This window comes from Ovis aries, chromosome 23 (assembly GCF_016772045.2).
Source record: "Ovis aries strain OAR_USU_Benz2616 breed Rambouillet chromosome 23, ARS-UI_Ramb_v3.0, whole genome shotgun sequence".
In the NCBI taxonomy this organism is placed as follows: Eukaryota; Metazoa; Chordata; class Mammalia; order Artiodactyla; family Bovidae; genus Ovis; species Ovis aries.
Window position 1 is genome coordinate 32,961,238 of NC_056076.1, and position 12,786 is coordinate 32,974,023.

General features: G+C 42.5%; 1 protein-coding gene across 3 annotated transcripts in view; it reads right to left on the bottom strand.

Annotated features, from left to right (window-relative positions):
* TTC39C (tetratricopeptide repeat domain 39C) overlaps positions 1-12,786 on the bottom strand; it is a 103,169-nt gene that overhangs the window by 39,226 nt on the left and 51,157 nt on the right. Inside the window, exons 5-6 of one of the 3 annotated variants that reach the window (XM_004020472.6) lie at positions 11,659-12,013; positions 9,398-9,566 (exon numbers count right to left, since the gene is read on the bottom strand). In XM_004020472.6, coding sequence (XP_004020521.3) covers positions 9,398-9,566; positions 11,659-12,013 — 524 coding nt within the window. Of the gene's footprint in view, positions 1-3,407; positions 3,493-9,397; positions 9,567-11,658; positions 12,014-12,786 lie in introns of those variants that run through there. The other 2 variants (XM_060405216.1, XM_060405217.1) reach the window with 2 other exon arrangements.

The following is a 12,786-nucleotide window of genomic DNA, read 5'->3' on the forward strand; positions in this document are numbered from 1 at the left end:
TGCTGAAAGTTATTCCACCGTATGGATACATATTTATTTATCCTTCATCAGTTGACAGACATTTGAGTTGTTTGCACTTTTTTGCTAAGTTATGAATAATATGGATATATGTTTTCATCTCTCTTGAGGGGAACTTCTGGGTCATATAATCAATCTATGTTGATTGATTGACCACCAAACTGCTTTCCAAAGTGGCTACCCTATTTTTCATTCCCACCAGCAATGAATGAGGGTTCCAATTTCTCCACATGCCTGTCTTCTTACTGGGTGGTCTTTATTGTATCTACTCTGGTGGATGTGAGACAGCATCTCACTTGGCTTTGATTCACATTTCTTCATAATAATGATGATGAGCATCTTTTCATGTGCTTGTTTGTCATTTGCATATATTCTTTCATGTACATTTTTAATAGTAAATACTATCAATACAGCTGAGCTTATGAAGTACACATCTTCCAATTTTGTTGTTTCCAAGACTGTGTTACATATTTAGTGCAATCCCTATCAAAATCACAGTGTGCTTTTTCGCAGAAATGTACAAACTGATACTAAATTCAAGGAACCTGAAACAGCTAAAACAAGGGAGTATTGCCATCTTAGCAGTACAGAGTCTTCTGATATATAAACAGAAGGTCTTATCAGTAATATTTGAGACACTGCTGCTGATACCATGTACAAAATAATGAATGATTAAACTGACTCACTATTCCTTGAGTATCATCTTTCATCATTCAGTAAAAGTTACAAAGTGTGAACTGTGATTCAAACAATGACACCACTGAAGCTATAGCCAAAGGAAATAATTCAAGAAAATAAAAAGTAAAAATACGCTAAGATAATACGTGGTCTTTTCTATCACAGAGAAATGCTGGGAAATCCCAGGTATATAACAACTGTCAAATATCCCAACAACGGAAAAACCAAATTAGTAACCATGGAAATCTACATAGTTTCCATAGCACTTATCTATAAAAACTATCTTCAAATACGTAAACACTAGATTTGTAAGCAAAACTGCCTGGAGTTTCATATATATACATTACACATCACAAACCAACTTGAAGCAAAACATCTTAATTATTGCTGGGCTATTTTTATGAGGTTGCTTACCATCTTAAAATAAACTATTATGTATGTGTTTTAAAGAGAGGCACCCCCTTGTCACATGCAGCAAGCATTAGGACATGATGTGACAACCCACTTGCACGTGACTCAGCATTATTGCTGCTGAGCAGTGGAATCGGTTTAGCGGCATCGCTGTCAAGGACACCTAACAATAGACCCTGCCTTTAACCCCTGCCCTTAGGACCAGGGCCCGTGTAAGCAAGGCAAAGCTCATCCTCTTAGGCACATTTAATGAGCTTGGGGATATAAATTGGTGTTAACCTTCTACTGGCTTTTCAACCCAACGGCCTGTAAGGGTAGAGATAAAAGAAGAGCAAATGCATGTAACCTATTAGCAATTTGGGTTATCATCATCTCATTTCAGTGAACAGTCATTAAACCACACACTGGATTTATCGCACTGGAAAGTGAAGACAAATTGATCCTCCACCTCTCCTACATCAGATTAAACCCATCTCTCACTCTGTGTCCTAAGAATAAATGGCTGCCCTACCTCCTGGTGCCTGAAGTCATAACAAGAACCACGGAGATCGGAAGAGAAGACTACAATTAATAGAACCCTGGGGAATTACTTCTCTTCCTGCATTGCCTTCTTCCTGATCCTATAAATAACAACATTACCTCATGCTGGCAAGGCGTGCTGTTCAGATACAAGAGGCAGGCTTGCTCGTCAATGCTGCCACCCGACAGCTCTGGTTAGTCATAAGTCCCCGAGACGGGTGCCTGGGCACAGGCCCCCCTGGGTTTGCCATTTCTGCTCTGGCCCCTAAGTTCCAAGTCCCCTGCAGCCCTCCTGCCTCTTGTCTCTGTCTGATAAATTAATCACCAAGGGGATCAACCTTCACTTTTCTGTCCCCGCCACAATCATGAGCTGAGGGGCTAAAAAAAGCAACACAGATCTCTCGTTTATTCTAAGGCGCAAGAGTGAAACAATTAACTGTCATCAATAGAAGTACAGAGAGAAAGAACTGCAACCTGAAATAATGAGTGGGAGGAAGGTCCAGAGACGGAATGATGGGGCAGAAGCGTAAAGGCCTTTCACACAGACAGAACCGCACAGGTAACAGAAAGTAAGGCCATGGAGCACCAGGGTGACAAAGTCAAGGGCAACCATCAAAGCCGTCCCTGTGGGCACTGCTCACGGGGAAAAGAAACCACATCCTGTCACACACCCTTGTCGGAAGCAAGGGCTGGTAGGGGGAGTACAAACCCAAGCAGGCTGTCGCCTTGAGGCCCTGGGCACGCTCCCTCTTGGTTCTCATGGAGCAAGGCCGTCATCACTGTGACCATGAGGGGCTGTCACAGCACAGACCCCAGCCGCCTGAGCTAGGGGAGTGCAGAGGCTCAACCCTCCAGCAACAGACCTCAACCACACCCACTTACTTTTTTCAGTTCAGTTCAGTGGCTCAGTCGTGTCCGACTCTTTGTGACCCCATGAATCACAGCACACCAGGCCTCCCTGTCCATCTCCCGGAGTCCACTCAGACTCACGTCCATCGAGTCCGTGATGCCATCCAGCCATCTCATCCTTGGTCGTCCCCTTCTCCTCCTGCCCCCAGTCCCTCCCAGCATCAGAATCTTTTCCAATGAGTCAACTCTTCACATGGGGTGGCCAAAGTACTGGAGCTTCAGCTTTAGCATCATTCCTTCCAAAGAAATCCCAGGGCTGATCTCCTTCAGAATGGACTGGTTGGATCTCCTTGCAGTCCAAGGGACTCTCAAGAGTCTTCTCCCACGCCACAGTTCAAATGCATCAATTCTTCGGCGCTCAGCCTTCTTCACAGTCTAACTCTCACATCCATACATAACCACAGGAAAAACCACAGCCTTGACTAGACGGACCTTAGTCGGCAAAGTAATGTCTCTGCTTTTGAATATGCTATCTAGGTTGGTCATAACTTTTCTTCCAAGGAGTAAGCGTCTTTTAATTTCATGGCTGCAGTCACCATCTGCAGTGATTTTGGAGCCCCCCCCCCCAAAATAAAGTCTGACACTGTTTCTACTGTTTACACATCTATTTCCCATGAAGTGATGGGACCGGATGCCATGATCTTTGTTTTCTTACTTTCTTAGTTCCTGTAAATGTATTTCTTTTGAGTCATGCTTCTTTAGCCAGCCCATCAGGACTTCAGTATCTGAGTTGGTACCCTGACACCAAATGTTGAGACCTTCTTGCATCATCACCTTCTGTGCTGGCTGTAGAAACAGGCTGAGATGCCACCAAGAAAAGGTGACAGTCCTTGATGACCAGCTTCCTCCCTTAAAGAAACACCATCACTCACCCTGATCAACGGACTTCCTGCCAACAGACTCATCAGTCCATTCGATAAAAACATACTGAGCGCCAGTTTCGTGGGAGATCCATTTCTGCTCCTGAAGAACAAAACCTGTGGTTTTTCCATGCCAACATGCAGGACACTTAGAAAGTATGGGTGCAAGCTTGGAAGACAGTTTCACAAAAAGTTCCCAAACTTCATAAAGTAACTTCTTTAGAATATGTCCATCAACTGTCATTCATTCAAATATTTGAGCAATTAGAGAAAGACTAATATTAAAAAGTAAGTTTCATAACTAAGTAGTTACACCATGTAAGGTGTGTATATATACATAAAACCAAATACATGTATTTGTATATTACATACTAAGTAGATTATTAAAAGGGAGGAGAGGGGACTTGTGCCAATCCATATTATTTAAAAAAAAGAAGACTAGAGAGAAATAGGAAGTTTACTGAAATGTAGACTTGTTCCTAATAATTTTAAATAACCAAGAAAAGTATTCATTAATCACTTGGATGGTAATGGACTTATCACTACCATAAGTTTAAGGGGATGAAAAATATATTAAAATCAAAATAATAACCATTAGCTTATATTTTAAAATGGAGATTGCTATATAATCCCTGGGTCCACTTCCTAACAGCGGTGTGCATTATGGAAATTCAGGGTACTTTGCAGTAGCTCTAAGTCCTCCATACTTACTTTGCCCATCACAGGCCTAGCTCAATTGATAGCTCTCAACACCAAAACAAGTTCTTTCTCCTAAAAAGAGAGCAAATTTGATAACACGACTTTCCAGGCTTAAACACTCAATAACAACAACCATCACTCCACTACTTGGAAAATGTTTATCACATGCCAAGTTCTGTGTGAACCCATGTATTCTTCATGGCTACATGCTAAGTCACATGGGAGAAGCCTAGAGACAGGACAGGTAAGGAGGATAAGACAAGAGGGTGGAGGAGGCTGGAGGTGGGGGTACTGTAGACACACAGCGGGGAGAAGCCAAGGTGGCAAAGAAAGAAAGCTCTTCTTGCAACCTGGCCCAGACTCTCAAAGAGCAGAGGAGCTTGGCGTCCTGAAGATGCATAAACACCCCACGAACCACTGATGGTGCGGAACTTCACCGCTGTGTAGAGTTAGACCACGACAAAGCAGAATAATGAAGACATGGCCACAAGGGCTATGCGAGTGGTGGGATGGGGTGGATGTGCTCAAGATCACCCTCCCCATGGATTTCAAACTGTCTCAAACAATGCAGAAGGCTGTTCGTGAAACGTAGAGAGTAGGTACCTGCACCTGATTTGCAAATAACATAAAAGAAAATGAACACATCAGCTGGTGTTGAGTCGGTCATCCTGGACAAAAGCAAGCTGGCACAGAAGCAGCTGTTCAAACAACTGGAAGTTCTGAGTCACCGAAGAAGTGAAGTCCAGGTCACATGACGTACTTGCCAAAATTAGGAGCCCCCAGACCATGTTCCCTAGAAGCTCATGGATAAAAAGACCTCAAGGGTCGGGGGTGGGAGGGAGGTTCCAGAAGGAGGGGACATATGTGTACTTGTGGCTAATTCATGTTGTTGTAGGGCAGAAACCAACACAACATTGTAAAGTAACCATCTTCCAATTAAAAAAAAAAAAAAGATCTCAAGAAGCCTTATCTCTAACCCAAATGCTTACTGAAAAGGAAAAAGATTTTCTGCAAGCAAATTTGTCAGCTAAACCCTATAAGCTTTCATAAACTGACTTGGGAGCTTAAAGGCCTTGCAATAAGCGTCTGAGAAGAGCTATGTCACAGCCTCTCTGAGCAATTCCTCAGTAAATGAAGGATGCCACCATCTGATACCTAGCTACATGATCATTTGGAAAGATTAATGAAACACCAGTGTCTGGATGCCATGAAGAAAATGCCAATAATATCTCAAGTTAGCCCTAAAATTCTCTTATCCTGTAAGCCTTCAGGAAGAGCCAAACTGAAACAATCACATTTCACTTGACCCTCAGGCTTCAGCTCACCAATCAAGACCAGGAATGGATCTTTCAGCCTTTTTTTTCTTAAAACCAAGTATCAGCTGGATAAGCAAACTGCTCCATGACAGAGGAGCTCTGAAGTCTACCACCGGTACTCAGATCCCAATGACCTACTGCGAAAGAGACTGAACATCTGCTGGGGGTACCACTTCGCTTTCACTTTTCACTTTCATGCATTGGAGAAGGAAATGGCAACCCACTCCAGTGTTCTTGCCTGGAGAATCCCAGGGACAGGGGAGCCTGGTGGGCTGCCGTCTATGGGGTCGCACAGAGTCGGACACGACTGAAACTACTTAGCAGCAGCAGCAGTAGCAGCAGTATGTGCCTTCCCAAATCATGCTTATAAATAAGACCCTTTGATGATGCTGTGGCTTCCTCATTTCTAGAACCAACCCAATGACAACGAGTGAGCACTCAGAGTTAGTTTTCACTCAGTCCCTACCAGAGATGATTTGTGGACAAGGTAAAATCATGCTAAATTGAGTTTTTTTGGGGAAAATAAGTTATTAGGGATTTCCTTGGTGGTTCAGTGGTTAGGAACCCACCTTGCAATACACAGGATGTGGGTTCAATCCCTGGTCAGGGAACTAAGATCCCACATACTGGGGAGAAACTAAGCTCACGCATACAGCTACTGAGCCCACACGCTCTGGAGCCTGTGAGCTACAATGAAAGACGAAGCCACATGACTCAACGAAGATCCCGCTTCGTATGTGCCACAACTAAGACTTAAGAAAGCCAAATAAACATAAATAACTGTTTTTCAAAATAAAAGTTTTTTTATAAAAAAAGAAGTTACTAGTTTTCAGTACAAGATAAGCATTGTTTTCTTTTTAATTAACTTATTTTAATTGGAGGCTAATTACTTTACAATATTGTGGTGGGTTTTGCCATACACATGATGGTACATGTGCCCCACCATCCTAAACCCCCCACTCACCTCCCTCCCAACCCTATCCCTCTGGGTTGTCCCAGAGCACCAGCTGAAAAATTAATGAAAATGGAAAGCATCAGTTCAGTCACTCAGTCGTGTCCAACTCTTGGCGACCCCATGGACTGCAGCACGCCAGGCCTCCCTGTTCCATCACCAACTCCCGGAGCTTACTCAAAATCATGCCCACTGAGTCAGCGATACCATCCAACCATCTCATCCTCTGTCGTCCCCTTCTCTGCCCGCCTTCAATCTTTCCCAGCATCAGGGTCTTATGGAAAGCACAATGAAACATAAATCCTGACTTTTGCATTTCTATTTAGCAGTTTCAAAACCCAATTTAGAGCACTCATTGATCAAGGGAGAGATGGAAGGGCATCCACTGATCAAGAGAGATCTAGACATGCCTAACGCCTGGCCTCATTGCTGCACTGAACCCAACTGCAAATGTCAGGCTCTCACCCCCACTAAGCAAGTCTCCTTTGAACACTAAACCTAGTCTCGTCATGTTCAGAGTTATTCAGAATGTCAGTTTCTTAAAGGAAAGGCATCATGCATCTAAGAAAGCATTTACCCTGTCCCCAGCTTTCTTCATTTTAGAAATGGCCACTGAAGTGAGAAGGCTGAGTCAATTAAAATTTTCCTTCTACAGGCTTATTTCCCCCTGCACAGACCCAAGGGAGACGGGAACCTCAATAGCCTGAACATCCTTCCCCACATATAGGGCCCTAACCCTGAGCTTGAAAGAACAATTCACTAACAGCAGACTGGATCACACAGGAGTCTGATCAAAACTACGTTTTTAAGAAAGCAAGAGAAAAGAAGAGAAATGTCACTGAAGGCTCATGAGCCTGACTTGAAAGAAAAACGGTGTCAAAATAATGAGAAGAAAAATGACTTGGACATGGGTTTACGTAAGTCTGATCCTGGGGAGGTTTTAGTGTTTCAGTTGTAAATATTAGTATAATCTTTAAAATATGATTCCATATATAAACGTAAGGCGTCCTTCGATTTAAGGAGACACTTCATTGAGGAGAGACATTATTGGGGAAGTAACATACCCTCTACTGCCAACAAGAAATTAGTGAAAAAATCACTTCCTGTGCTTATGAAAACACTCCTAGGCAAACATCTTCACAAGCACGTGTGGGCTTTTTTTTGGGGGGAAGGGGGCTGACTTCTAGCATGGATTATGTTGTGGATGCCTGGTTAACTGAGGGCAGAGGTTATTACACCTCACACTAATGCACTAGTAGCTGCTAGTGAGCATGTGGGTGGAACATCGTGTTAACAGTCACCTTCTTTCACATGCGTGATTCAGTTCTTACAAAGATTTTCATTTTACCGTAATTTAAAAAGATACATGTACCCCAACGTTCATTGCAGCACTATTTGCAACAGCCAGGACACGGAAGCAACCTAAATGTCCACTGACAGATGAATGGATAAAGAAGTTGTGATACAGTCATAAAAACGAATTCGTGTGAGTCAGTTCTAGTGAGGTCGATGTTATACCGAGTGAAACCAGACAAGCAAATATCATATCAATGCATATATATGGAATCCAGAAAAATGATACTGATGAACCTATTTGCAGGCCAGGAATAGAGACTCTGACATAGAGAGCAGACTTATGGACGCAGTGCGGCAAAGAGAAACTTTGAGAGACTGGCACTGAAATATATACATTACTGTATGTAAAACAGCTAGTGGGGCGCTGCTATATGACTCAAGGAGTTCAGCTTGGTGCTCTGTGATGACCTAGACGGGTGGGATGTGGTGGGAGGTGGGAGGGAGATTCAGGAGGGAGGGGACATCTGTATACCTATGGCTGATTCACGCTGTTGTATGGAAAACACCAACACAGCACTGTACAGCAATTATCCTTCAGTTAAAAATAAATACATTTTTAAAAAAAGATTTTCATTTTTCTTCAGTTCCTTGTGCCCTCAAGCAAGCTGACATAAAAAAAGAGGTGCAGGTACTGGTAGGCAGGCACTGAGATGGTATATTCTTCCTGTAGATGACTGTGTACAATTAGGGGCACATACTAGTACTCAGACACACTCAGTTATGTCTGACTCTTTGCAACCTCATGAACTGTAGCCCGCCAGGCTCCTCTATCGATGGGAATCTCCAGTGGGTTGCCATTTCCTTCTCCAGGGGATCTTCCCAACCCAGAGACTGAACCGTGTCTCTTATATCTTCTGCATTAGCAGGCAGATTCTTTATCACTGAGCCACCTGGGAAGCCACAAAAAAAAAAAAAAAAAAAAAGAGGTGCAGAGAGAAGCAGAACCCCCTCAAAGGCCAGGGTATGTGGTGTTTCTGGAATGAGAAAGCCTAGCCTAGCTCGCTGGGTGAGCTCAGAGGTCACATGAAGCCTGTTCAGAACCCTGTTGACCTTCCCTGTAAAATGCAGGAGATCTTTCTCTCTGTCCTGGGATTGTTCTGAGGATTAAATGGGATGGTGTGTGTGAAAGCCCCTGGCATAGGACCTAGCCACATGAAGCCCATGAAAAAGTAATACGGACTACTACTGTTTCAGAGTCTTTGCTGTCCTTGACATTTCAGGCAATAACATGAGCATGAATCAACTGCCAGCCAGGATGAACATTTGGAAATAGACTATTGGTAACTCCAGAGAAGGAAAAAAATCGTATTGGGTTGGTCAAAAAGCTTGTTCGGATTTTTCACGTAACATCTTATGGGAAAACCCGAACAAATGTTTTAGCCAACCTAGTATTTTAACTAAGACATTCACAAGGGCTCCCGTGTCTTCAGCTCAGGGCACAGCATCTTGTCTTACCTCTGAGGGATCCCGGCCCTGCTTCACCCATAGCTACGGACAGAAGGGAACTGAATAAACACTCCAGGTTCCTTGAAGAGGCTCCCACAGCGATGACGAACGCAAGACGCAAAATGTCAGCCCTGTGACATTCTGGCTCCTTAGGAACTAGCCCCTTCTGAATGACAGTTAGAGATTCAAGCAACAGAGGCTTTATTTTTAAAAAGCTGGAGAAGGCACAGTACCTCTAGTCGTTGTATGCGTCCCTTGAAAAACATAAAGAGGGAAGAGTTTGGATAAGCAGCTTCTTTTTTGAGAAGAATTTCCTTCGCTTCATCCAGGCCGGCTTTGTTATCACTGCCATCCAAGGCAAAAAATGGGCGGACCACAGTATGATACCAGAGCAGCGCTAATCTGAAGAAGAGGGACAGAACCCGTGAGAGACGCGCACTTTGCTGCCAGTGTTTCCAATCTCGAAAATAAGCAGCCTGTGCTCCTCCCATACACACTTCTTCCAGAAAACTCGCTAAGCAGTCCCTGAGTAAGTAAAACTCTGTATCTTTCCCCGTGTTATTTCGATCCATATTTGGAAAACCACGACTTTCGAGCACAATGTATAAATCAGCATACTCCCGTCAGGGGAGGAGAATAAGGTGACAGGAGCACGCAGTTCTTCTAAGGCTTCTAGACGGACTGCTGAAGGCATCATTAACGTAAATCTCTGAATTCTACTCTGTACTCATCAATGCATAAATTAGAGACGGTGACTGGTGATCATGAATTTACTGTCCCCTTATAATTACTTTCCACATTACTTTTTACAAAAGGAAAGCGTTTGTTTTCCCTTGTGTTCACAAAAGTTAGACTGTAAGTAAGCCTCACACCCTGAATTTAAATACAGGAACCATAATCAAAATTACACCAAATTAAGTAAAAATAAGTTACAGGAATAGAAGAAGGGCCCTTTCTCTGCCTTTGAAAACCAAACAAATAAGTTACTTAAAATTCTCTCACTTCAAACTTGTCCCTTGCAAGAAAAAGGCCATGTTAAACTAGGTAAACAAAACAGAGTCACTGGGATCGGCTTTAAAAGACAAAAATCGTGTAACCAACACAACAAATGTTTTTATGTAAATATATGCTTCCAGTGTGCATAAATTTGATCCTTTTCTGGAGATCAGACTAATTCACATTATTTTTAATTCAGTTCATTCCTTTCTCAGAAAATGTCTTTTAAAAAGACATATTATCACAAGTTATAAACCTGCTAAGTCAAATTAATGAAGGACCACTGTTAGTATAATATAATGAGTTTGGGAAGGCATGAATATTTTTACAATGAAAAAGGAATGACCTTTTTACAGTCGCTACCAAACAATTAGGAGTAGACATCCAAATTCCTCAATACTGACGTAAGCAGAAATCTAGCTCACTAAGGTTCTCTGTGATACCAACATCTTTTGGAAAAATTCTGACAAGTGGTGCAATATCAAAGCACAAACAGTATTTCATAAAATCATTCAAACTGCAAATAGCAGGAGATGTTTTAGTTCAGTTCAGTCACGCAGTCATGTCCGACTCTCTGTGACCCCATGGACTGCAGCACGCCAGGCTTCCCTGTCCTTCACCAACTCCCGAAGCTTACTCAAACTCATGGCCATAGAGTCGGTGACATTTACCAGATTGAAAAAAAAAAATACAATTTTTAATTGATGATGAAATGGATAAATCCTTGCTCTGGATGGTTATATCAGCTTCTTCACATTTTTCTATTTAAATAATTATAATTCAAGTCTGAACAATACCATATAACTCAATTTAGTTGAACAGCACAGACTATCCAGGCCACAGTAAGAGACCAATGGACCAACTAGAGTCCTCAAGAAAAATTATCCAACATGAGGATATGAGAGATTTCAGAATCACAGAACAGCCTTATGAAATTTATATCCTCTGAAATCCAAAATCAGGATTATGAATCTCAGTGACTGGTCAGGGTCAGTGCTTTTAAATGCTTATAAATCATGATCACTTTGCCTGCTTAAAATACAGGACTCATCAAAAAAGTAAAAATAAATTTTGAAAAGAAAATGGTGAAGAAGAGGGACTTTTCACAAAAATTAAAAAATGAATAAATAAAAATTAAATACAGGACTCATGGGACTTAAGAACAGTGCTCTGTTCTCCAAAAGAAAGTTAGTCACTCACTCATGTCTGACTCTTTGCAACCCCATGGACTGTAGCCCACCAGACTCCTCTGTCCATGGAATTCTTCAGGCAAGAATACTGGAGTGGGTTGCCATTTCCTTCTCTCTGTTTTCCAAAGTTAACTCCTTAACATCACCAAAAACATGGTCCTTGGCATTCCATTGAAACATAAAAGGCATGGCAACATGTCAACCAACCAAGCACTGATTTTACCTGAAGTTTCCCATAAAGGTTTTGATGGTTGCTTACTTACTTTCAACTATATTATCTACCAAAGCATTGCAATATAGCTACTCACGTAGCTAAAGGGGCCTTCATGTCCTTACTTTCGCTTGCATACATCAGTGAAGAAAGCCCCTGCAGGCGGTCTCCAGGAAAACCCAGCAGGTTGATGATTTTGAGCAGGTTTGGGGGCACCATGGATATGCAAAGGTGAAAAAGGCCGTATCCAAAGCTCACAGCACCTTTCAGTCTGTTCAGAGACTCCTCAGACACCCCTTCAGCCACAATGTGGTTATCATTTGCAGCGTCAGAAGTCAAAGCCTCTTCTGTTAGCTTCTTCTGATACAACTCCTGAAGAGCATTGATGTCCAGATAGCATTTATTGTAAATCTTCCAGGCTTTCCTAAGGATCCACCCACCTTTTATATATGCTATAAAGAGAAGCATGAAAAAAAAAAAAGCATTTGAAATCATTTTCCTACACTAATAATAAATATATTGAAGAATGACTTGAAGAAAAAAAAAAAAAACTATTATCCACCATGACAACTGGTTTTTCTTCACAGGGCTTAAATTCCTTGTTTGAGGTCTGTTTCGGGGCTTCCTGGGTAGCTTAGCTGGTAAAGAATTTGCCTGCAATGCAGGAGACCCTGGTTCAATCCCTGGGTCAGGAAGATCCCTGGAGAAGGGAATGGCTACCCACTCCAATATTCTTGCCTGGAGAATTCCATGGTCAGAGGAGCCTAGTGACCACAGTCCCTGGGGTCGCAGAGTCAGATATGACTGAGTGACCAACACTTTCACTTTACTAGTCTGGATGGCAAGAACCATGTATTATTTTGTTCATTAAATAGAGTCAACCACACAGTAGTGAGGGCGCAGCATCTTTGCTGCTGTTCAGTTGCTCAGTCGGGTCTGTCTCTGCGACCCCATGGACTGCAGCACCCCAAGCTTCCCTGTCCTTCACTATCTCCTGGAGTTTGCCCAAACTCATGTCTATTGAGTCAGTGATGCTATGTAACCATCTCATCCTCAGCTGACCCCTTCTCCTTTTGCCTTCATTCTTTCCTAGTATCAGGAAATAAATGCAAGCACCATCTGAATCCAACTTATCCCACAGGTAGTGTCAAATCCTCTACCGCATTCCTGAACCACCACTGGCAGTCTCTATGAAACCACTGGAGTGCTCTTGGCTAAACCTTAT